Source organism: Strigops habroptila, chromosome 6 (assembly GCF_004027225.2).
Source record: "Strigops habroptila isolate Jane chromosome 6, bStrHab1.2.pri, whole genome shotgun sequence".
In the NCBI taxonomy this organism is placed as follows: domain Eukaryota; kingdom Metazoa; phylum Chordata; class Aves; order Psittaciformes; family Psittacidae; genus Strigops; species Strigops habroptila.
Window position 1 is genome coordinate 13,828,049 of NC_044282.2, and position 26,595 is coordinate 13,854,643.

At 41.3% G+C, this 26,595-nt stretch overlaps 1 protein-coding gene across 1 annotated transcript in view; it reads left to right on the top strand.

The window, feature by feature from the left end:
* Nucleotides 1–3,553: 3,553 nt before the first annotated feature.
* LAMA4 (laminin subunit alpha 4) overlaps nucleotides 3,554–26,595 on the top strand; it is a 99,635-nt gene continuing 76,593 nt past the window's right edge. Inside the window, exon 1 of the mRNA XM_030490344.1 lies at nucleotides 3,554–4,213. Coding sequence (XP_030346204.1) covers nucleotides 4,013–4,213 — 201 coding nt within the window. The 5' untranslated portion in view covers nucleotides 3,554–4,012. The remainder of the gene's footprint in view (nucleotides 4,214–26,595) is intronic.

The following is a 26,595-nucleotide window of genomic DNA, read 5'->3' on the forward strand; positions in this document are numbered from 1 at the left end:
GCCAGTCTGAGATTTGTTAAAGGATCTGATTTTCCAGAGATGTTAAGCAGACATCTTCCTCCTTTTAAGACTTTGATCTTGAGAATAATTACAATCTTACCTCTCTCAAAGTGCTGTAAATTAGTATTGTGAACTCTTTTACAGGGATATGAATATCTTTATTCCAATTTCACACAAAGAGATGTGATGGGTATCAATGCTGTTATCACTTGGAAAAATTTGCCCATGTCAAGAATGGTATTTTCTGTTTTCTGTAAATGTGTTTCAGGGGTTTTACATTATTAATGACCTACTAGGTAGAACACCTTCATCTGCTACATATGTGCAATAAAAATCAGGCTTTACTTGAAGAACTTGTAATCTAAGCATCTTTAATGATATTTCTAATCGTATTTCTTGCTCTGGTAAAGCAGATGCATATCTGAAGAAGAAAAAGTCCCTCAATGGAGTGCCCAGGGTGCAGCTGGTCAGTTTGCTGTGCTGAGCAAGGCTCGTAGAGCTCACATTTGCTCTGATTGATTATATCTCACTCAGCACCTCATTCACAAGACTTCCATATTCACTACTGTCACAGGCAAAACAGTCTTGACTCAGGGCATTTCACATAATTCAATTTATTGGAAGTAAATAAACAGAAATGTTTAATCACTCATTGAGGTATTGAGAAAAGAGTAAGAAAAACAGTTACTAAATCAACACTCAAAGAAATACTTTACTTCCCTCTCTCTAGGCTCAACTTCTGCCCAATAACTTTCTAACCCCTTTATGATCTAGACCCTATGGGATATCCCTGACCTGCATGGGCCACACATAGGCTGCACTCCCTCAGTGTGTCCCTGGTTTGGATCACACTTAGGTGGGCATCCTACTCAGAAACAAGTGTATCCTTCAGAGGCTGCATCACCAGCCATGTCCCTACCCATGTCTCCTACCCCACCTCCTCAACTGAATTTCTCAAAATGCATCTGTTCACATTTTTCCTCATGATCCCCCCTTTTTGCATTGTCATATCTTTCATTTTGTTTGTCCCCAGTGCACTCTCACATCTCTCCTCCAGCATCTCCTGCCCCAGGAGATGCTGCCCTTTTTAGCATCTGTTTGAGCAGAGGAGCCATGTTTTGGGGCACTATGAGCTGTTTCCATCTGTTGTCAAGTCAGCTGGACCAGCCTACGGCACCCTGCAACCACTGCTCCCCAAATGCTGCTACTTGATCCCAACATAACTACCAAGTTAAGCCCAGTTGTGCAAACACATAAGCCCTGAACTCCTCAAAGTCATTACGTGACTTACATACATGATTGCAAGATCTTGACTTAAATTAAGCGTGCATGAATACACTGTTCAGCTTACTTTCACCATACCTGAAATAAAAAGACGTTTAAAAAATTAAATTGTTAGGTTTTAATAATTAAATTAATTTTAATTCCTTGATTTAAATGCCATCTCAAAACTATGAACCACTCAACATACTGACTAGTACCTAGCACTGGTCTCCAATACCTCCTACATCTTGTGACATACTCACAGTCCTAAACTGTACCCAAATGACATCACTAGGCAGATTAAAAGACACAAAGAAACCTTATAGGCTCTGCAAATTACCTTTCTGAAAGGAGCTCTTTAAAAGAATTTTCTATTCTGAAGTTTTATTTACGGAAATTTTCCCAAAATGTTCTGAAAGGAATCTTTTTCTTCATTGTTGCAATTCAATTCAGGGGGGAAAAAAAAAAAAAAGAGAGAAAAGCACAATCAATTGTAGAAAAACGGTGCTAGACCTTATTTTTATTCCACTATAATTAGAGGTTTTGTTCTCCAGAGCCAAAATTGTAACAGCTAATGATTTTCTAGGAAAACTAAAGCTCACAGAGGCAGGAAAACCTTCAAGAAGCCATTTAACACAATCCTCCACCTTAAACGATTACTCTTCTCAGATTTATCCTTTTATAACCTTCTCTCTTTGATGGATATTGAACCAAGGATCTCCCATATCTTTCTCTCACGCCTATTCTCTTTAAAATTACATCTCATTTTCTGCCTTTACCTTTCAGCTTTCATTTTTCTGTGCTCAGATGTAGTCCCAGTTTTCACTTCCCACATGATTCTTTCTTGACCTTCAGGTCCAGAAAGAGCTCACAGTTCGGCCAAATCTTCTTGTCTTTCCTGTCTTTCTCACTCATGTAATTTCTTTACATATCACTTTCTTACTTCAATTCCTTTATCTACCGGGCAAGAGAACTTTCCTTCCAAGTCTCTGAATTTGTTGAAAACTGATTTCCAGAAATACATGGATTAATTTTCCTGCTCTTCCCATCTAAAGGTTTACAGACTTTAAGTAACTGTTCCCTAAGTTAACATGCTTACTGTCATACCAGTTCCAGGTAACAGAGAGATGTTTCCCTTGCTCTCAGGACAAAATTACCTGCAATCACCATTGCCATCTTTCATTTCCTCCTACAAACTTTGGTTCTAAACCTCATAGCCTCATAGCTTTTTCTTCTCTGCCAGTGTAATACTTGTCCCACAGGCTGGAGTGGCCTTGCCTGCTCAGCTGCACCACTTCTGATTCAGGCAGTTTCTTGGCAGTTAACTAGTTTATGGTCCCTATATGACACCTGCACAGCATTTATGGGCCCAGAGGTGTGCCTGCAGGTGTGCAGAAGTTAGTAGATCACCAAAACACTTTCTTTTACCCTTAATTCTCTACTGACTGCTTCCTTGGTTCATAATATCTTCAATCAGATAAGAAAGGGGGGAGGGAAGGAGAAAGAAGGAATGAAGCCAAATAAGCCAATTTCTAAGATTTAAGAATGAAGCCTGACAGGCCAATGGTGCTACAAACCCCTGCACACAGGACAGCTGAGGGATGAGGTGCTGACCTCTTGGCTGGAATGGTGCACATTAGTATAATTATACCCTGACTTTGTCCCAGAACCTAGCAAGAGTTACTGTGTTGTCTTTTTGAGATTGTAGGCATAAAATTAAGTCAGCTGTGGGCAATATATTCAGCTTGCTTTCATACACACACTGCAAGCCTTGTTACCAGGGCCTCACAAAGCATCTCTTGAAAAAGGAATACAAGATGCTCTTTGTAAATAAAAGTTCATAAGCCTGAGGAATGAAGTCACTTTCCAAAATCGCAGTGAACGATATTCTTTTTCACGAGCCGACGAGAAGCTGAGAGGTGGGCTTGAGGGAAAGAATCTGAATGAAGCATGTTAGAGAAACCACTTAAGTCCCATTAGTCCATGGCACAGCCAGGCTGTCTCCCTCCTCCTCCTCCTCCTTTCTCTTCCTTCTCTTCCTCCTCCCACTCACAGCCTCCCCACCCCACAGCAAAAGAAAAGGTTGGTCTAACATGGGTTTTTTTTATAAATTTGGCACCTTTCTGCCTTCGACTGAATAAACTGGAGATGTTAAAAAATAAACAGTCACGAGAGCCAATGCTTCATGTGGAGCAGTCGGATGGAGCTGCGGGGGAGGGGGGGGAGGAGGAAAGGGTGACTTCACTTTCTGAACAGCAAAGTTTGAGTGGGAGGGTCTCAACATGAAAGGTAAAAAAGGGAATGATGTGAACATGTGAAGGAAACCAGAGCACTGAGCAGAGCGTTAGTCTGTATCCTGACAGGGGGAGATAAGGTGGCTGGGGAGCCAGCGGTGCTTTCCTGGAATACAATCTCTGTTTGACACTCTCTGCTTAAGCACTGCCCATCTGTATGTTATTGTGCTGGAGCCTCTGGGGAAAAAGAGGAGCCACAGGCACAGAGAGTGAACGAGGGAGGCAGCAAAAGCGCTTTTCTTCCCTTTTTTTTTTTACTTTTTTTTTTTTCCTTCTCCCCCCCCCCTTTAAATCAGGATCTGATTAGACTGCCTTGAAATGCCACATCTGGAAACTGAATGCTGAAAGAAAGTTACAATAACTGAGGCACCACTAAGCCAAGGGGGGCTGATTGCAGAAGAGGGTAAACAATTACTGAGACGCTAGAAGACCACTGCTGGATGTAAGGGGAGGAAATGGCTTTGATCTCCGCCTGGCCCTTCGTTTCTCCTATATTATTCTTTTTGAGATGCTTCTCCTCCAGCACAGCCTCGAGTGAGGGAGGCGTTTTTCAGTTTGACATTGAAGGTAGCGCAGCGGTCAGCACGCAAGAAGCCACTGTTATCAGAGGGCAGCAGCAGGCAGTAGCTACTGGAAGTTGGGTGCCTTTTGCTGAGGTACAGTAACTCCCTTCTCTCTCTAGTGTCTGCACTTCTCTGCTTTCATCTGTCTGTGCTGAAGCTCCCATCTGGTTAACGTTAGCTTAATCATTCGATTCTTAAAGCGATACCGGAGGATTTTTTGCGGGGGGTCTGAGACGCTGCATTTCGGGACTGGCGAGATACAGTTCAGACTTCAAAATGTGCACATGCCCTGCCTGCTGTGATTAGACAGCTGTTGTACTTTGCAGTGAGGCTGGCTTAGCATGTCTCTGACTTTCCTGCCAACATAACTAAACAGGCCTGTCCAAACAGAGCTATTTTACAAGGGTTAATTGTCACAACACTTTTCTTCTTGCCTTGTTGTAATTCCTGCAATTGTAATGCACTTAAACTTCCAGAAAAAGTCTGTCTTTTTATGGCAAACACTGTACTGTAAAAGTTTGTGCTCCTGCCTCTGACTGTTATCCACCTCCAAAATCTGAAGTTCCTTTTCGCAGTAAGAGGAGGGATAATAAATCAAATGTGAGTAAGAAAAAGTCTGCAGAGAAAACACCTGCAGAGATTTTAAGACTTCCAAAAAGTATGAGATTGGGATAAGTGACAAATGAAATTAGAGAGATCTGAAAAGCAGTCCGATGGTGGAAATTTTTCCTGCAACCTCTGTGTTTTGGGATTGGTCGATACCCCTCATTCTAGCAAGGCTGCGCCGGGAATAGACTACTCAAAACTACAGCTTGAGAAAACAATAAATTATTCCAGCATACACTGGGAGGGGGGGATAGTAATGTCTCATGCGTGGGAGATGCAAAGTATGAGGCAAATTGAGTTGCATAAGGTCATGGGAAGGGAAAGCGTAGTTCTTCTAGCATAACATCCCCAAATGAGGTGAGATCAGCATAGCCATGTCACTGTGACAGTATCAAGATCGCAATCTCTGATATCACATGGCCAATTTTGCCCTTACACTCCAATTGCCAGAACTAACAGCCATGGAAATAAGCACACAAGCCCTTCCGACAGCGGGGGCTACCGCGGGGCTGGGCAGAGCTCATCTCCCCACTGCAGCGGATCCAAGCAGGTGGGCAGCCTCGGGAAACGCCTGCCCACCCTCCCAGGGACATGGTGGGAAACATGACCTGTGTGAGAAAACTGGAGGCTAAACCCTGCTTTTCTCAGCATAGGGGCTCTCAGAAGCCATCCCAGACTTGGACAGGCTCCATGACAGGGGATGTAGAGCTCCGTTCCACCGGCCTGGGATCAGCCCCAGGAAGCTGCATTGCCACCTGTTGCTTACAACAGGGAAAGTCCCTCAATGAAATGTCTGATTTAAGAGCTAGATAGGTTTTGTAGCTGCTTTTCACAGGATAATGGGCATAAATGATTATCAGCCTTTCTCAATATGATTGTGTAGTTATGGTTTTGCCAAAGATACAGTTCACATTGCTTCACTTCGATATATTTGACTTCACCTTGGGAAAGTGCTGTGAGATATATTGGACACGGCAGGGGATGACACGTTAGTCTCCTTCACCCCATTTAAATCATCCCTAAAGTTTCATTTGTACAGTCTGATCTATTAGGCTAACTGGTGTCTGCTGCTGCAGCCCCTGCAATGGCAGCATTTAGACTCTGGATCCCATGTTACGAATGAATGATGCTGCCTGCTATTGCCATGCCAAGACTCTTGGCTACAGGATATTATCGTCTCATGAGGCAGGAGCCAGGATTTCAGGCCCTTTTGCTAGCTGCAGATTCATCTTACTATTGCATTTCAGGGTCATCTCAATGGCAGTTTCCAAGGAAGTCTAGTAGGATGTTTCTTTGGGATAGGGCTGGTTTCTCTGCAACAATGAGAACCTGCTTACCCATCGATCCAGATACATAGCTGGTAACGTGAGCTGGGGAACCAGCTCTAAGCCCAGAGATTGATATAGGGGCTGGAGAGTGATGGTCTGGTAGTCTCTTACCCAAGGAAGGAACATTTTCTTTGGTCCTCAGAAAGCTTCCCCCTCCCACAGCCCACCTCCCCTCCTCGGCCCCAGGAACAGGGTTTATACCAGCAGGTTTGCATTAGCTTCTTTCAAAGCATGAGTTCTTAACCCGCAGCTCACAGTGAACCACAGAGTAAACTCCCTTACACAGCGTGGTTTGATTCAGCTCCTTCATCTAAATATTGACTCAGGCCTACAACTCTCCTAAGCAGACAGAGGCTGTTAGTCACATTGAATATGCCAAATTACACAAAGGGTCAGATTTGTAAGGCAGAGTTATAAAGCCAGGGATGGGGCTTCACTGTGGGCTGTGGTGCCAGTCAACCACAATACAAAACATGCCACTGTAAAGCTGAAGCATAGATAAGGGCACAGACAGACCCGGGTGTTTCAGGGTGCTGGACAGCATTTGCTCCACATATGATTCTGCTCTATGCAACATCTTCAGAAATCTGTAAGGTCTAAGACAGTGCTGGTGGGAGTTCCTAAGCTATAACTGGTGGGATGCTCTTAAATCCTGGTAGCAGTTTGGTATTACGACCCTATATAAGAACCGGAGATCCAATTAACGTAAATACATCTTCCTTTCCTGTGTTGGGCAACCCTAAACTCAGAGAAACAGGGAAAAGTTGTTTAAAAATTCAGACTTATTCTTAATTTGGAGCTTTTCTGTGCCTTGGATTTGAATGAAAGCCTCTTAACAGCAGAGAGAAGATGACTAAATACATTTTCAATGCTATGCTAATATACTGTACCCACTCACGGAGTGGCCCATGGGTTTGAGTTGGACTTCAGGCAAAACCTAGTAGCTTGGTGCCCTAGTTATTAATCAATAAGCAATCCAGTACTCCTAAATTAGGCATGCAAACTGTTCTTAAATTTTTCCAATCAGAATCAGGCACTGTCTTCAAGTATAAACCCAAATTCCCCATACAGTGATGCAGACACTAGGTTTTTAAAGCCTCTAATACCTAGCAGTCTTCCCTGGAGGCCCTCAAAGGAACCTCTTCCTCTGTAAGAACTATGTTGGGTCCTCACTGCAGGACAGCTTTACCAATTAGCCACAAAATGTAGATGTTTAAATTAAGTGGACTAGATTCCACCCAATGAAATGTCATGTTACCTGCATAATGAGTACTGGTAGTGACTATCACGGAATAAGGTATCTACTTCTGCCTCTGTTTCAAGAAGAATGCTTATAAATGTATGAAAATTATTCAGAAAAGTATCATGAGAAGGATTACAGTGTTAGGATTTGGAAGGTAGGTGACAGACTCTACAATCCAACCTGCTTAGCTCAGGGGGAGGTTAAGAAATAATTTTGAACTTATTGTGTATGCACATACACAGGCAAAAAGAAATTAATAGGCTTGCTAGTCTAATAGATGGTCTCACCATATGCAGCAACTGGAAACTGAAGGTGACCCAGTTCAGACTACAAGTTAATTACAAATTTTAATTTCAAAGGTAATTAAGCACTGAAGACTATCCAGTTGTGTTGGATTGTCTATCAAGAGGCAGATCAATATGAAAAGCACTTTCAAGTACCCAAGGGACATGGGGGAGATGTTACAGTGCTGAATCCTGATCTCTATGGGGAGAGAGTGAGAAAGAGAGTGAGCACAAACCAATGGATCCAACTCATCGGTATAACCCAATTGCAGTTGGCAGCATTAAGTCAGAGACTGATTTTTCCAAACAAAGGTAAAATATCTTACAAGGAAGATTTATCAGGGGTGGAAGCAAAGGATTTAAAACTGACAGACAGATATCGAATGAAAGCAAACAAGCAAGTGTCAAACATCAGAAATCTTTGTTTTGGGGCTCCATTCATTAGCTTGGACATAGCAGAAGGAAAGGGGGTGATTTTGATGAGGCACAGAGTTAAAAATGAAAACCAGAAATAACTTCTGAGAACAGTTATATCCCACTGCCAAACGTATGCCTTTAAAATAAGAGGCAGGTCATACATTACCATTTTGGTCTGAAGCCTGCCACTGTCAACATTTGTGTTTGTAAATTCCACTGACATGATGGTTTTAATTACAGAGGTGTAGATTTTGTTCCCCAGGAGGAAGAAAGTTCCTTACGGAGTCCAAGGTGAGCATAAACAATGGTACAAGACTTTGAATGCTAAAGAGTATGGCAAACAATTCCCTGTAATTCATGTTATGCAGTCACTCACTTTGATGTAAAATGAATTTAAGGTGACATCCAGAAAAAAACTCATTTGATTCTGATGTCAATGATTAACTGAGGTCAAGAAAATAGCAGAGAGCCCAGTACAGGAGATGAGTGTGGGAAGGATTAGTGGAAGAAAGGAAAGACAGACATTCTGTGGAGACACTTGTCAAGCAAGAAAGGATAATTTCAAATGTCCTCTATGGAAAGAAGAAATGAGGCAAATAGTGGGAAAGCAAGCAACCTAAAGCAGGAAGAAGAGAAAGGAGAGGAAAAAATTAGACCAAGAATGAGATAATCAAGAGCCTTAAGAGTAAAGTAGTTGAGACAGGACAGGAACCAATTCGCAGAGTGAAGGAAGGCATGATATTGTTGGACAGATGGAAGAGGAAAACTGTTTGCAGCATCAGTGTTTTTGGCTCAGGGGAAAGGCAGAGAGGCAAAAGAAGTCCTTTAAAGGAAATAATTACCATAGTCAAGTCAAAATTAGCCATTTACTATAAGAGAAAGTAAGAGACAGAAGTTATCTGCTGGAGCTTTCATGTTAAAATGACATGTTTGACAATCATTTTTTCCCACCTGACTTCTACCAGAAGCTGCTGGCCTAAGTTTTTAAAAGCAAGAAACTGTATTTGAGGTGCTTTCTTTCTGGTTCTCTAAAGTGATAAGCAGTAATTAGCACAGGACCTGTGACAAACTCACCTCTCTAAAACGGATCCCATTAAATACATAAAAAGAGAGCAATCATAAGTCCCAGCCACTTGTTAACAAAGATTCAAACTACCACCAAATTGCCTTCACCCCTTCACCCATAAAGGTTGGAACAGAAAGTCTTGCAGACTTTTCAGAGAAACCACAGTTTGATCCTTACTTGTGGCATTAAGCTGTTTAAAACAAACTAGCACTATAAGAAGCAGCAGAAGACCTAATCCTGTAGTGTGAGCCAAAAAGGGGCTTGGCTTAACAGAAACTTTTATATTTTTTAAGCTAATGGGAACTGCATCTACCTTTAAAAAAGCATGTCTTCATGTCTTTAAATGAATTTGTTTCAGACCCTTGAGGTTATGTCAGGTTAACTCCCATAATGCTTAATTTGGATTCCTAGCTGCTGGTTTTTTTCGGGTACAACAAGGTTATGTTCTGAGAAACAACTATTAGTGGGGAGGAAGTTTTACTGCAGATGCTTGTGATTCCAGCTCAAGTTTCTCATCAAAGCTTTAATGAAAATCAGCTGCTTGGAGTAGAGCCACCAGACCCCAAACCTTTTAAATCATAGGAAGCTGAAGCAATTGGAAGCACAGGACACAGCAGATGGGTAGTGTGAAATGTTCTCCATTTCAAGAAGGTGCATAAAGCACCTACCAGAACAATGCAATTTAAACTCCACCACAGTGAGTTCCCACAAAATTTTGGGCAAGTACCAGCAAAATGCCCTGAAGCTTATTCAGGGCTGTGAAAACCAATAAAAGGCATTTCATGACCACTCTTATTCATGACATGGGAAGCAAGGAAGGAATTAAAAGTCCAGTTTTTCCAGGGGGCATAAGAAGCAATAGAAGAATTGGTTTCTAAAGAACTTGTCTTGATTTAAACTGGTAACAATTAGAACTCTTAGTGTTCAAGAGCTATATAAAATAGGTCTAGCTTCTGAGTAATACATAACCAGGCACTGATAATTTACATTTTGTTTCTGGATATAGATTTCAAACACCAAAATATATATACCCTTGGTTTCTATATTTTAATTAGTTCTCTTGAACATTTGGAACCAATCCCAGTTCATTTTCAGACAACACCATGAGCTGAGGATGTTTGGGTTATGCATCCTAATGCAAGATTCAACAATTGCTGAATTGCTGTATACAAAGCTGTTAGAGCTCCACGGTTTTTGAAATCTAATTCTTTGTCACTAAATGGTCTCAAAGAGATATTCCTAACTATCAGTCAGGATACATACAGTGCATATTTGGCAATGCAAAGAGAGATTGACTAAAATGCAGTAAAAATGGCTTTGTCATTCCTATTTAGTTGTATTGTGCAATTCTTTAGATAGTTATTTTCTTAAAATAAGTATTTCAGAAATACTAGAACTCCTTTTTTTTTCTCTTTTAAGACAAACCAGCAAGAAACAGTGCTAAAACCCCAGCATTCAAGAGCCAAAGAATAATAGAGGGTTGTGAAAAGTATTTTAGAAATTACTATCCCAAGTTTACAAGTCTAAAGAACTAAAGGTTTTATTTTTAACAGGAACTAAGACGTTATTTTTTAAGTCATGACATATGGAAGACAGGGGGCATGGGAAGAACTGGCACACTCAAATGTTAATTTGAAACACAATTGAATAATTACTGAATAAAAAGACTCCACCTGCATGAACAAGTTCCAATATGATCTGTAAAAACAGCCACTTTAGCTGAAACTGTAAGGCTCTGAATTACTGTTTGACTCTGTCTTCCCAACAAAAATTAATAAAAACGAACTCATTCAGGCTTTCACTGTTGGCATTAGGTGAAAAAAAAAAAAAAGCTACCTGGAACCAGCACCTAAACCAGACCACTTCTGGGCTGTGTGATACCCACCACCAGCCTACAATGCATCCTGTTACTGTTGTATGAAAGGCCTCTGAGCAGCAAGAGATGAGTAGACTTCTTTTCTTTTTCCTAGGGTTTCCCACTGTAGTTTTCCACCTCTGAGCCTGGATGATAGCCCGTGGAAAGCCACAGAGAGCCTGCCATTCATGACTCCCTTGTGCTGTGCTCCCCACTCCTGGCTCCAGGGACCCTTCCTCGAAAGCACCACGGAAGCAAACATTAGTCCAGAGAAAATCTGCACCAGTACCCAAAAAAATAAAATAATAAAAAAAACATAGCAAAGGAGCTGGCAGGGCAAAACACGCAGCCCTCCCTACCCCAGCTATTAAAATACTACATGTCCCAGAAAAGCTAACCCAGCCTGGCCCATTGAGGGTTAGCAAGGTCTCCAGAGCACCAGTACCTGGCAGAGATCCATTCAAGAGAGAGGCGGGCAGGTGTTGAAGGTCTACACACAGTGTAAGGTCAGAAGGGACTTGTGTGCCCTGCTCAGCTTTTTGCAGGTTTGTGGTTTTCTGTGGTGCCCTACTTCCCAGCAATACTTCCCAGATTGTCTGCAGAAGCTCAACAGTACTTCTAAGTCACCACTTAATTACTTTCAGGTCAGTTGGAAACAGGGGTTTGAGCGATGGATTTTTGTGAGGGATAAGGAAATAGATTGTTGGGTTTTTCTCTTGATGCATCTACTCTTCCCCCTCTTTGAGCCAACAAGTAACTAATTTCTTCATTATTAGACTATATCTACGATGAAACAAGCCAGGAGCTGAGAGGCAGTGAGAGATCAGGGCGGGTTATCCCTCCTCCCGAGCCCCGGCTTTTCCTCTCCCCTTTCAGAGCACAGCCTCTGCCCACCTCCATTCTGGATGTAAGGCGCGTAGTACAAAGTTAACCATGCCGAGCTGCCTCACTTCCTTCCCACACATTTGCAAAGCCCTGTGATCATCAAGGGCGAAACCCTATTTCTGAGAATAGCCCAGAAACACAGCACCTTCCCATCAGCCATCCCATCAGTTTTGTTCACAGTTAGGGCACCCTTGGGAGGGAGAGATGGATGAAACTGTTTCTCTTCATCTTTCAAGACTTTCACGTTGGCTTGCATTTCACAGTAACAGGGTTTTAAATTGATGCCATGGCTACTGGTCAAGCAGATCACTGTATGTCTCTAGTGTGATTCCAACATTTCAAAGAACTGCAATATCAAACCACAAATTACTCGAAATCTGGGGTAGGGGAAATTGCTGCAAAAGGGAAATCAAAGGAAGCTTCAGATCTACCCTCTCAGTTTTAACAGTGTCCCATGAGCACAGCCATACCTGCTTTAAATGCCGCTTTCCTTTTTTATCTCTTGCCAGTTTTTGTCTCTATCTGAAAATCTCTCAGGGAGTGCTGTAGTTTGTCAACTGATTATGTCTCACTTATCGCGGGGACTCAAGAGGAGAAAGTATGACTCAGAATACACGTTTCATGCAAGTGTTTTGTAGGGACTGGGTGGAGGTTGGTTAATGAGGAAACAATGCAGAATTATTTATCTCTTTTCCTGTAAATTGAGTAAACTTGGCACTTTGAAAGAGGAAGATCAAACAGCTACCTTTACAACTGTAGATTTTCTATTTCCAACAGTGAGCATCTGTAAGAGCAAGTTTTTTTATTTAGTGGCTGTAATAATAAGTACATTAGAGCAAAGGCTGGTATTAATCTCTAATCCTTAGCCAGCTTGTAGACAGCTAAAACATTTTAGCCCCCCCCCATTTTTGGAGAAGAATGCCTTTTAAGCAGAGGCTTTGTCCTTCCCACTGTATATGGAAAAAATGACTATTCACTTCCATGGAGAATGCCTAGCTGAGAAAGTTTATATTGGATCTGACCCCATCTCTGCTGCTGAATGGCATTTTGTTTTCCACTTGGACTGGGGAAGGGGTAACAGCCTGGAAATATTTTCAACACAGGAATATTTTTAAAAATTAAATACAATTACTCAGTCAAGCTAATAGACGATGTTATTGCTCTGCATAAAGCTATCTGGCTTTCAGCTGTGGCTTGTTTTTGCAGGAGTCACCATCAGTCTGTCACTACCACAACGGAGACACACACAAGCCCACTCAAGGAACAAGAATATAGAGTGATAGTGAGCTGGGGAGGGGGTTCCTTGGCGTTTTTCCCTGCTGCCCAGGCTCTGCTTTGCTTATTGGTTTGGGATTACCCATATGCAATTAGCTACATTCACTCTCTCTCCAACTGCTAGCTCTACTATGCTACAAGGAGAAATGCAGGACGTAACTTTTGTTTTGTAACTCCCACACCAGCAGGATTTTACCTAGAATTATAGCAACTAGCTTCTGTCTCGCTAGTTTTAGTTTTAGCCACCTCCGAGCTCTTGGTCTAAAACTTCAGAAAGATGGTTCCATCAGCATCATAATCTGTTCTTTATTATCATCAAAAATAAACTAGTTTGGAAGCTGATCAGTTGGTACTTCTCAGGTGATATATAAATATCCCCAGTCATCAGGGATAAGTCAGCAAGAGAAGTTTTAAAATTAGTTGTTACTAAGTTAGGGCCTTGTCCTGTCTCCCTAAAAGCAATCACAATGTTTTCGGTAAATTCTGAGAGCTCAAACCCTCTGTATATACAAATGATGGGGATCTTACAGAGTTAACTTGTTCCTTAACACAGCAACTGCTTGAAAACCAGACCTAATTCAGTCTTCAGATATATTTTTCAGCAATTGCAGACTGGCCAGGCATAGCGTGCATGGCTCCCAACCAGACACAGCCCTGTGCTCTCAGGTGAGACTATCACTGGGGATGAAGACATAAAGGGACGATATTGAGATCCATGCACTGGGAATGGCAGAAAGGACACTAGTAACAGCAAATAAGTCTTCATTTGTTCCATCGCTCAGTGAACAGTTCATTTACTGAAAAAGATTACAGAAACCAGTGTCACTGGTTTATTTATTTTTTTTTATGCCTGAAGATTCAAATTACTGAGCTTCACAAAAACACACCACTGCAGCTTTAATAAGCATTTCATATCCTAGAAAACCCCATTATTATATTAACTTGCCCAGACCTACGGGCAAATGAGTAGTGAGGTTTTAATTTTCATTGAACATATCTCATCTTAAATTTAAAAAAATAAGAATATGCAACAATATTCAGGTTCTCACCCAATGACTATTTCAGCAAGAAAGATTTTGCTTTTACATTTGCAAGCTAAATAAGAAAAACAAACAACAAAAAACAGAAAGCTTGTTATTGCGTAATTCATATAATTGCTTTAGTTTGTAATCTCATTACATGCAATTAGCACTGAGATACCTGTCAAGATAAGTGGATAATAAAAGATTACCAGCATTGTGCCCAAAACTCTTCACCAAGTTCTAGGTAATTCTTAATGATAACACTGATGTTATCATCAGTGGACCACTGGAAGTAATAAATATTTCACTGTTAACAATGTCAGAAATTTAAAACAACAATACGGGAATTTAACGTACTACACAAAGCCTAAGCTAAAAAATGTGTTCCTCTCGGAAATGTTTGCAATTTTAAAAATAAATTTGAAATTGCAAATGGCTACTTTGAATGAGGTTTCTGCCCTTCAAATAGTAAATACTATAGAGTGGCTTTTTGTGTGCAGACAGTTCTCTAACAGCTGTAGTGTCCTGTTAAATGGTGTAATTAACTGTCTAACTATGATGTCACACACTGAATTAATTTCTTCAGTAATAATAGTTAGAATGTGACCTTTCTAGTTCAGAAGAAGTTGATACTGTACACCAGAGGTAACAAAGGCTTATAGAAAATATAAATAGAGCTTGGAGGCCTAATGGGAAGCTGGTGAGCAAAGTTGGTTGTTTTTAATTCGCTAGGTTTGTGAGGTTTCAAAGCATACATAAATTTAGTAAAAATCAAAGGAGAAGAATTAAAATTGCAGAGCAGATGTCTGCTTTTGTCTAAGTGCTGTGGAGTACCTCATGGTGTAGAGCAGGACTCCTGTCCATCTCCTTTATGATGACTTTGATGGTAAAACATGCCTGTCCAACAGGTCAGTCATTAACTTCTGAGAGCCTCGTTCTCCAGGGAATGACAAAGATCCATTTGAAATGTCACTTCATATGGATTTATAGGTTCAAGTACAAAGACAATCTTGAATTTGCTATTACTCAAGGTCTGGGAATTTGAAATCAATTTATTTCTTCAAATGATAACTTAAGCTAAAGTGAAGTATGACAGCTTTTAGAAAGGCCATCACCAGGGCATTTTAATTTTTAAATTAGTTACAGTTTAACTCTCTGGTTGGAAGAACTCACGGCAACCTCCTCCGTAGCCAAAGTCTGATCTAGGAAGATGCATGTAGTAAATTAAGAGAAATGAACAGGGCAGGTTAAAAGGGGAAGTTATCAGCAGAACTAATGTTATTTGTACCTTCAGTAAGAGCTCCAGCTCTTCCTTTGTTTTTTCAAGAAGAGGAAAATGTTTTAATCATTGTATCCAATAAAAACAAATGCCATGAAAGATTTTTTGACAAAAACAACTACATCAAATAGATTTCTCCATATTCATATTTCCTTCCTCTTACACATTGAAGAAAACAGATTTTCCTTAAACATCTTAAAAGCTCTCTTACAAAGTTAGTTTCAACTTTTCATGTGAAATTTTAACACTGAAATGTAATTTTTTCTCTTTCTCCCTACCCTCTTTGACTAATCCCTTTCATATATCTGGTATGCTTTGGCAGTAAATCCTTGCAGGTCACCAGAGTGTAGTTTACCCCTTAGAAAGGATGGAGCAAAAAAGCAGGAAAGAGCACAATGCCAAGCAGTGCTGTGTAAATATGCAAATGGCTTTAAAGCATGGCTGTTTACCTGGAAGACGAAGAAGTTCTTTTAGCACTGGATTAAAAAGACTGGAAGTCTTGGGTCCAGCAAAAGCTTTATATTTACTGCAGGCACCTGAAACAAGCAAATCATAACTACCAGAAATGTCTGCTCATGTGAGAATATTCATTATTCCTGGTGGTTCTGACTAGTTCTCCTAAAAGATAAAAAATTGTTGACACTGCTGACACTGTGTCACTGCTGTGGATTATATTAGATACATCTGGACACACTCCCAGGCAACCAGCTCTAAGTGGCCCTGCTTGAGCAGGAGGTTGGGCCAGATGACTTCCAGAGGTCCCTTCCAACCTCAACCATTCTGTGATTCTGAGTAACTACGGTTATTCCATTTTACAGATCAAGAAACTGAGTGAAAGAGTAATGTTCATGGTCATATAACAGATAAGCAGAAGAATATGTTTTCTTGAGTCCAAATATCCGTATGAACATAGTTAGGGACAGAGGAGCTCATGCACAGAAACAAGATTACGAGTTTCTTATCTGTTCAGTGAGAAGGCATATTTTTCCTTATGTTAATTTCAAAAAGCATAATGAAACTATTGCTGCGAAGATGTTAGTAGATCAGAGGTGAAAGGTATGTCATGAAGTTGGTGAGTGACTAGAACCAGGTGCAGGGAAAGTCAAAGTGGAGGAGCAGGAGGACAAATAGAAAGCAGGACAGGGAGGACACAAGCATGAGTAGACAACAGGGCAACAGCATAAGGGCTATGAGAGCCAGTGGGGGCAGGTGGAGATCCACAACCCATCAGGGTAATGTTCAGATACTCCATTAATAGAAACAGCCCAAGAGAAGCACAGAGGCCTCTCCTGAGAAAGGCCAATGAACAACCATCTCATCTGGTTGGCATTTACTGTAACACTGTTTAAATTACATTCAAGCCTTGTTGCCAACGAGAGACATATAATATAGACAAGACTAAAAGGTAACCTATAAATAAAAACTGGAGTGAATGTGTGCTATATATATAAACTGAGGAGCCATGGGTTTAATCAATGCCTCACTATATATAAATGGACCTATTGGAACATGCTCTCTGCAGCAAAACCCTCACTGCTCTATGCTTTTGAGGAAATTGTAACTGCCCAATCTCTACCCATGTCATTATTCTTTCTCCTCTGGCAAATTCAAATCCATCCAAATTTTAGAGACATGAGAGCTAGAAGAAATTTATACAAAAATTATTTGCAACTATATAGTTATGTTTGTAAAGAAGTGGCAGGGTTATGAATGACAGTTAGGACAATACCAGAGCTGTTATCAAATACTTGTATATAAAGAGCCAAAGGACATCTTGTAGAAGGTGTTCTCTCTCCTGCCTCAAAAAATCAGAACAAAACGAGGCAGAGAGAATTTAATCCGACAAATTTTATCCCAAGTCATACACTTCACATGGGATCCATCAGATCATCAGATCCTTTGTTCATATGGCCTACCATAGTTAGATCAAATGTAGTTGTTGAGATGGATCCTTTTGGCAGGTTGCAGGAGTAACAAAAATCAAAATGTTTTAATACAGCCATCTGTTACCTCAACCATTTCAGCTGTTGAGAGACAGAGACCACCCTCTCAAGCTTCTCCCATAGCAGGTGTTACAGGAAAAAAATGCAGAGCTTTGCTCTTTGCATTTCTTGATTACACATTGCTGGCAATCTTGTGAAGAGTCTAGTGTTTATGTGTGGAATACATGAGGATAAAAGCTGCAAAGAAGAGGAGGAATGCCAAATAATATTCAAAGCAGCAAATAATATTACAAGCACTGTTTTTATACAGTTATTACTGACAGCCCTACCCTTTTGGAAAACAGGAATCAGGAGTCTGATCACGCAGAGGCATCTGGCAGCATCTGATGCTGGGCTCAGTGATTTGTTATCTCCTAGTTATGAAGTGCGAGAAGACAGTGTTTCATGGTTAGCTAGGCCAAATAGGAAAGGCAGATTACATACTGATGCACACTGCTTAGATATCGCCTACGTACCTGTACACACAAAACCAGCATAGTTCAAACTTTTATCAGTTAAACTAATCCCAAAACTTATTTAACAGTGTTTCTCAGCTGTAGTCAATATTTGGTACAAAACTGTTTTCAGCAAGAGCTGGTGAGCTAGCGCCAGTGAGTTCCTCACACACAAAAATGGAAAAATCTAGGTGTGAAGTACACTGCAGCATCACACACTGCCTGGGTGAGCGGAACATTGGTTGGATAAGTTGCGAGATGGGGATAAAAGCTTTTGGCAGTTCATCCCCTGCCAGAAACAGGGCTTCATCTCCATAACTTAAAGGCATGTCCATGTAGACAATTCAAACCAGAGCATTAATTAGTAAATACCCTATCAATCTGGTAAAATCAACCTCTGATGAGCCTGCAGCTGTCTATGCATTCAGAAAGGGGGGAAATGCATGCAGTTTTTCCTATCTCTTACCTGACACAGCAAGTGTAGTTCATATGTTTTCTAGTGAATGTGAAAGTCCATCCAGTGCTCTGGGACCAAGTCAGCAACCAGCATGGCTGAGTAAGCACCAGGATCCTGCAGAGAAAATATGGCTACATACTCTCGCCCCACTTAACCCTTGTCTGTTCCCATAGACACACACGCTCTTGAGACTCTGTGCAGTCACAAGATACTCCTAAATGCTACCCATGCTGAATGCTCGAGCCAAAATTTAACCTCCAGCAGTTAAGCACCTTTTCCATGGTCAGTAAAGTGCATGGTGCCTGTGCAAGAGGGCAAAGAGCCCAGCGCTCCTGAGTGTGCTGCTCACCAGTAGCATGGTCCAGCACAGAGCTGCGGTTGCATACAGTGCATACGGTACATCTGCTGGATTTTATGTTTTGGCAACAAATGGAAAGGTTTCTCCTGCAGGTCACTAAGGGCAGGATGGTCAGGACAGTGGGGTGTGGCATTATTACAGCTCTTTTTGTTTGCAGAAGTTTCCCAATAGACTGAAGGAAAGCTAAATCTTTGTGTCTGTGCTTATGAATAACATGTATCTGACCTGAGGAATTTGAAACGTCTGTTATTTTGCTCCCAGGGAGCAAGAAACGGTCAAATGTCCATCAGTCTACAACTGGTAGTCTAGATTTTAAAAGCCTATGTTTAAAAGCACTGGAAGTCAGTTATACCCTAAGCTGAAAAGCAGATGTAGAAGTCATAGTGGTGCCTTCAGTGCTTTCTTGCTGAATGGAACACCAGAAGTAGACTCATATATCTGTCCAAGGTAAAGAAGATTGTTGTGTAGTTAATGATTTCCAGACAATTTGTGCCTTCCAGAGTGTTTTTAAGCTAGGGTGTCCATGCAATCAAACACTTTGTTTATTTACATCCTAATTTGGCAAAGCAGTATTTTTAGTGCAGCAAAAAGCACGCCTTTTGGAGGGAACCAGAAAGTGTCCTTAGAATGGGGTCATGGTCTGTTCTGTGCTAGAGCTTTGTTGCATGGTTATTTGGGGAGTTTTACTCTGGTCACCAGCTCTAGAGATTGTCAAAGTTACTCACAGCATCAGAGCTCTTCTTCTGAGCTATATCTACAGTGCTTAACCCCAACCTGAACCAGGAAAAACACGGCAGCAGTAACATGATGGCAAGGATCAGTTTTTCTCTCTGTAAAATGGAATAATCTTATATCTCACAGACATGTGTTAGCCTTGCTGCAGTGAACACCAAGTATTTTGGATGACCATACAATGTCTTAATAATAATTTCTTAAGAGACTTCTTTCCCAAATATTTTCTATGCTGTCCAAAGCTATCAAGTTAAAGCAGGACTGAGCTACTAACAGCAATAAAACCATAAAAAAAACCAAAACCAACATATCTCAGAGATGGGCTGAAAAGATTCTGTTTGCAGATTTTTGAATGCACAAGTATTCAGAGGGGAAGGTGGCACCAGTGCAGAGTGATATAATAGACCTCCCTTGGAGAACTACTTGTAAATATCAGTGGAGTAATTATCCGGACAAAGGGAAACATCCCATGATCATACTCTGAACTGGCCAGAATCAGCCTAACTTAAATGTAGGAAGAGAATTACTGGGGCCTGTCAGACACCAAGGTTTCCTTTAGATGCACCCACTTTCTCTACATAAAGGTACTGACTGGTAGAACAGCCTGTCAGGAGCCTTTGCACCTTTCTGAAAGTACAGGGTGTCCAGCAGTTTGGCCAGATCTACAGCATAGCAGTTATAACCTGGACACTTCTACACAGCACATCTGATATGTGCAATAGGTTTCATGTCCTCGGACTTCGTATGCAGTACAGGCACCTACACATGAGCTAGCCCTCCAGGTCCCCCTTTGCCGTCAGTAGAAAGCGACAGGCACGCCTGACCTTCTTTAGATGCATTTTAGTATAGAAGAAATGAAACCATACAAAGGGTGTCTAGCTGGCTTCTTCCCATGTAGATGACTCCATGCTGATGACTCCCAGCCTGCTGTGGTTTGGGCTTCTCACACATGCAGTCCCGCCATCCAGCTGCGGAGGCTATGGGCCAGGATGCCCCCGCAGTAGCACGGCTACAGCTGTGCTAGCACAGCACTGCACCTGGGCATGGAGGTCCTCTGGGGTTCAGCCTGGGACTGTCTTCATGGCGGACACACACATGCCAGATGATAAGACCTGCTGGATGATGAAAATTCAGAATGCTTTCTGTGAGCGCTTGGCTGGGATTGAGTACTTCTGGAAGTGATGACCTCACTGTAGGTGATAAAGACCAGGAATCTCTTTGGAAAAGAGCCCTACCCATTCTAAAGAAACCAGAGAAACTGAAATAGCATCAAATGTACAGTAAAGGACTGCTTTCTTAGACTTGTTTCTTTAGTGTTCTGATTTACAATAAATAATTACATAAATTAAAGTATTGGGAAATAGTCAAGCAGGAAAATATCTTTATTTTTAGGAAGGGCAGTAGGCTATTTATCTCAAGTTGGCCTAAGCAAACAATCTTCAAAAAGGGCTCAGAACTGTGGCTGCCAATTCCAAATACTGCTCATTAAAAGAAAAATAAACAAAAGCAAACATGTTTAGGTTGGGTTTGGAAATGTCCTCAAGGAGCAGAGGGCGGTTGTTTCCATGGCAATGCCATGCACTTCGAGCAGGCCGATTTCTCTTCTAGACACATGGATTTTAAAGTGAGCAGAGGATGTTTAAAGTATTCACTCAACCCTATATAGCAAAGGATGGAGAGGTTCAGGGAATTAGTGTTGCGTTGAGCCCTAAAATTCCATTTGGCTAACCCGTTCCTTCCAGAAACTCATTACACCTTATTGTGAAGCTGTCAGAAGAGGCATTGCTCCACTCAATTTGTCTGACTTTTTTTTATCAACGCATTAAAATCTTGGGCATATTCATGTGTCCTACTTTTACAGACATCTATGGTTGATATGATGCCTGTTATATCAGAGAAGGAATATTTTTCTATTTTCTTTTCCCTGAGCTCTAAGGCGAAGCTTGAGCAGTTTGTTTTCTTCTTTTCTTCCACTCCATAAGAGACAGTGGAGACTTCTGAAGGTCCCCCAGTCCTGAAACTGTTGATCAATCTATGCCAAGTGATAAATATTATTATGCAAGTAATTCACAATATGTGTCACAGTTCTCGATAGATGTTTCAATTGAGAGGTAGCCTGTTGCACCAGGCTTCACAGTTCTCACACTAAGACTCCCTTAAGTATCTGTCTTCTGACAATACTTTTACCACCTTTACAGAACAGATCAAACTGCAGAAAACTGGAAACTTGAATGCACAAAAACCTTTTCAAAATGAAATTATATGTCCAATGAACTTGATACCCCATTAAAATAAAGCAGGTGAACAAGCTGCGGTATGTGAGCTTAACCAGAGGTAATTATCTATGTATGTTCTCCACCATCACCAGATGACAGGTAATGAGAATTAATTTAATTCTCTTCCACTGAAGGCTAAAAGAGCATTATCAGGAACAGTTACTATGACTTGAGTAGCATACCGTAAATTACGCTACAGTCATCAATCTAGCCTCTTAGTACATGAAGAAGTTGAGGGGGAGGGCTGTCAGAAACTACAAAAATATTTTTGCCTCTTCATGTCAAAAATCACCCTTCTACACAAAATACCAGTATTTACGACACAGGATAGAACTTGTTTGTATATTTGCAGGTAGGTTTGGGCTATTAGGTTAACTTAGATAGATAATTTTCATTTCACCACAAACCCATGAGTTTATAGGATTAAACTCTGCCTGGGCAGCAATCACTTTTACTACCCTGAACAGATCTTTGAAGTGAGATTCTGCTAAGTAACATCATGATGTTTGATCTTTGCTCTCCTGTCTGAACATCCATGCTAGCCCAGTAAGGATCCTTCTCAGCCCTGGAAGGAAGTACACCTTTTGGCTCTATCTCTAGCAGCGAAGAGCATAACACTGCTGGCCAGCTACAACCAACTCTCAGCTGACACTAAACTTGTCAGTGACTTGGCAGCTGATGTGCCGTGGCTGATTCTTCAGATTCAGTTCCCCAAATGCACCAGCTGTCTCTTCTTTTGCAATGGTCCTGGAGGCAAGCACCATCTTTTTCTTCTGTGTTTGTTTTAGATCAAATGTAATGAGATTCCTGGCCCAAGACTGGTAGGCATGAGTATAATGAATGTAACAAAGGCTGAAATGTCTTAATGTAGACCAGTTAACCCTGAATCCACATCCCTTCATGTACCCCAGCACTCAAGAGAAAACTCTGGAAATAACAAACACTGGTGTGGATCCAAGGCAGCCTTTTATTGTGGAAGAAAGAGACCCTTTGTGGGTTCATATATTCACAGGAAAGTCACAAGTTCCAGTACTAACTAAAGAAACATGCCATGTTTTCTTACCATTAGATCAGAGAGTCCATGGCTACATCTGAATTACTGAATAAAGCAGTGTGGGGACCTTTTAGTCAAGTAGCATAACACAGCCCAGGTCCACATGCTGTGGAAGAACCACAGAAGTTCTCTCCTTGTTTGCCCAGAAATCAGCAGTCTCATACAGACTGCCTTGTGGGGACACATCCTAACAGATGCTACGCTCTGAGCCATGCCTGGACATTGTCAGGAAAATCACAGTCTGTCAAAGATCAAAATCAAGGCAGAAAATGAACCATCAGTCAGTGCGGATGATCAGAAGACAGGACCTGAAACCATGCTTTGCCCTTCTTCAGTTGGTTGAGGCAGATAGAACCACAGACAATGCTCTGTGCATGTTACTAGCACAGCACTCTTCTTTTGGAAAAAGCAAGTCAAAAGAGGCAGGGAAAACCAAAGATACCTACCCTGGGATGGATGCACCACTACTGTTAGCTGGCGGCAGGAGAGGAATGGGGACCTGATTCTGCCCTCAGTTATGCAGGTGCAGTTCAGCAGCAGCTGCAATGAAACTGGTGGAACTGCTTGAATGTAAAATGGGAGTAAACTCATACTCAATGTGGATCATCTTCCATCCTCGGTCCCATCTTGCACCCATACCAGCAGAAGGGTCTGAAGAAACAGAATATGACTACAGGCTCCACAGCACTTTCAGCACTGCAGCTGGTTCTTGTTTTTAAGAAATGCAATAATTAAATCCAGATGTAAGGGGGGGGGGGAGAATAAATGCACCATGGGCATAAAAGATTTTCAAGAGCTCAGCAAGATTCACATTAGATTGGACTTTTCAGCTTAAACTGGAACAAACATTGTCCCTTGGGCAAAAAAAAAAACCTAATAATTGTGAAGACATAATTGCTAATGCAGACCTAACATTTTGGCCTACTAATTGTCTTCACCATTCAGAAACAGACAGTGGACGGAAATGTTCCTCACTCAATTGCCTATATAACGATTTTTCAGGGAGGGTATTTCCATTTTGTTCCAGACCTGTTTGTGCTTTGTGTGCAACTATTTTGTGCTCCCAGAACATTCAGCCATTTGAATCCCTCAATTAGCTCAACACTCTCACACTTCTTTTTATAAATATGATGTTGGCTCATGCCCTGGAACAACTAACCAATCACTCCATTATCACTAGTGGGGCAAGGAGCAACAAAAATATATCAGAATAATTGAGAATGCCTGAGAAAACTTCTGAACCCGAAGGAAACAATCTGGATCCCATTTTCCCCTCATTCCCACTGCCATCACAGCATTGATTGTCAATACCTCATTTCTGGTTTAAACTGATGCAATTCATGGTTTAAAATACTGTATCAAAATAGTGAGCATCAGCACCTTCTGGTTTTTTGTGATGAACTGAATAATGGGGGGAGGAAAATGTTGCCAAAAAATACATAGGTTTCTTAAGATCCTGCATCTCATTTTCAAGAGGGGCTTTGACAGCAAGAATAGCAGAGGCACCCAAAACCAAGGTAGATGTTTTGAGGAACTGAGAAGTATGTCTGCTTAGATAGGGGTTAAACTGGTTCCCAGTGGACTTTGGCAAATACAGTACAACCCTGCCCGTACAGCTGGCACCAGTGAAGTTGCACTGAACTGCACCTAACCAGTTACTGCTGGGTGAGTGGACTAGATGAAAGCTCACTCAGTGCTGCAATGCAGGCATACCCTTAGTTGAAGTATGAAGGTGGTGATCTTTATGACTGACTGAAGGACATACATAGACATCTTTACACCCATACATTTTCATTGTTCATATTCAGCACCATAAGTAAAAAGTAATTCTGTTTAGATCTGAAAAACCAAAAAAGCTTTTGGGCAGACAGATCTGAAAAACCAAGAAAGCTTTTGGGCAGACACTAATGGACCAGCTACGACCACCCACCAGTTGAGGGGCATCAGAGAATATAACATGCCTTAGATCTGTATGGGTGGAGTGTAATATTGCCGAGACAGACACTGGGATAAGAATCTGTTTTCAATTTAGAAACTGTCTCCCTTCCACTGCGTGTGGCGTAATCATCCAGCTGAAATCCTCAGTCTGGTGGAGGCCAGTCCTACAGCTCTGTGTTAAGACTAAACAACTGAAAGAAACAAGCAGTACAAATAGACAGTACTTCTGCTGTCCCAAAGTGGCTATGAAGGCTTTTCCTCCTAGGAGCTATTATCTAAGCAAGTGTTTCCAAAGCAAACCAGATAAAATATTGTGTGTAAGAAAGAACTGTGTGTAAAGGCAACTGAGTTTTCCATTTATGTTCATCTCAGCTTCTCAGAGCTCTCTAGGATAAGATTTGATTAATGATTCATTTGTAAACCTCATTTTTAAAGCTTGTTGTTAGTCATCTCTTAAGATACACTGTTTTCTAAACAAGCAGCTTATCTGGCTGGATAGAAATATCTAGCCACCCTTGAGAATGGAAGTTAACATGCAGACGAATCTCAGGATTGCTGGCTCTTGCTACCCAGTGCTCCACAGCTATAACTACAGAACTGTGCAGATGTACAAGTTCAGGTCCCAGAAGCAATATGGCCATAGCACTGAGCCAGGGTTAAATAGCCACAGCCACCAGCAGGGCTATTTAGCAATGCTACTCACAGGCTAGTTTTTGCAGCTGGTGGAGGTATCACTGCACAGTGCTGCATTTGATATTGTAGAACAGCTGTTCGTGTCATAGCATACAGCAGGCACAAGAAGCAATGGTTAGCTCAGTGCAGAAAAGAAATCATCCTTTGTTCCAGGGCAACCCAGTAAAATGAGGAAGAGGCAGATATAAAGGAAAACTAATCCTAATTAGATCAGTACAATATAGTAAGAAGCCTCATAGCTCATACAAATGCCAGAAGGATCATACCTTTCTCATTGCCTGAATTTCACTTTTCTCACTTTTTGCAAAAGGAAGTGTCCTCAAGAGCCACAGAATACAGAAAGTGCTGTAGAGGCAGCCTGGTGTATCTCAAGCTCTGACAGCCACTTCAGGGAGAGCATTTGTAAACGCTAGCAGAAACAGGGCAAGGTACATAATTTCTGAAGATATGACCTGCTAGAGCCTTCACATCAACTCTGCAACAGCATTTAAAGCGTTAAGCACCGTAAGAGATTTAGGATCCAAAAATTCATGAATCTGCATGGATCTAACATAACACACGTGACACAGGGAGACTGCACAGGGTGAGCATGTGCTGACTGAGTAATAGAGATTGCTCCTGAAGTCAACCTGTGCGTGTCTTACCAGCTTTGCATAATAAGGTAGAAGTTCCTCAGTAGAGGACAAGCATTTACACGAACATATCATACAAAAGCCATCCTCTTTCATTTTATTTTCCAGTCTTAGAGGGGCATCTTAATAGCTTTGTGTTTCTGATTCTTTATATTATTGCTCTGATAGTATTTAAAAGGTGATATAAATATTTACAATCATCTGTTTAATTTTGGTAAGCTCTTTAAGTCATCAAAAGTACTAAACTATACAAACCAGGCACAGCCACACATTTAAGAAATAACAAGAAAATGTTACCTTTCATGCAATCTCCTCTCACTTATTTATTATGCCACATGAATAATGATTGACGAACTGTTGTGTCTCCCAGGGACTGATTATTTCCTGGAATGACAATAGGCACATCTCACCAGCCTCACAGCCAGCCAGCCAGCCAGCCAGCCAGCCAGCCATGCTTTGGTAGGCTCTCACAGCAGCCAGCCAGCTTTCATTCAGAAGGGCATTGATCTTTGTAGATAAGTTTCTGTCTCCTCTAGGCTCTTCATCCAAAGCTCATCAAAGCTTTGATGTAAAGTAAACTTTATAAAGCTTTTCTGTTTTTTAAGTAAAAGCTATTATTTTCCTATAAATACACTTTA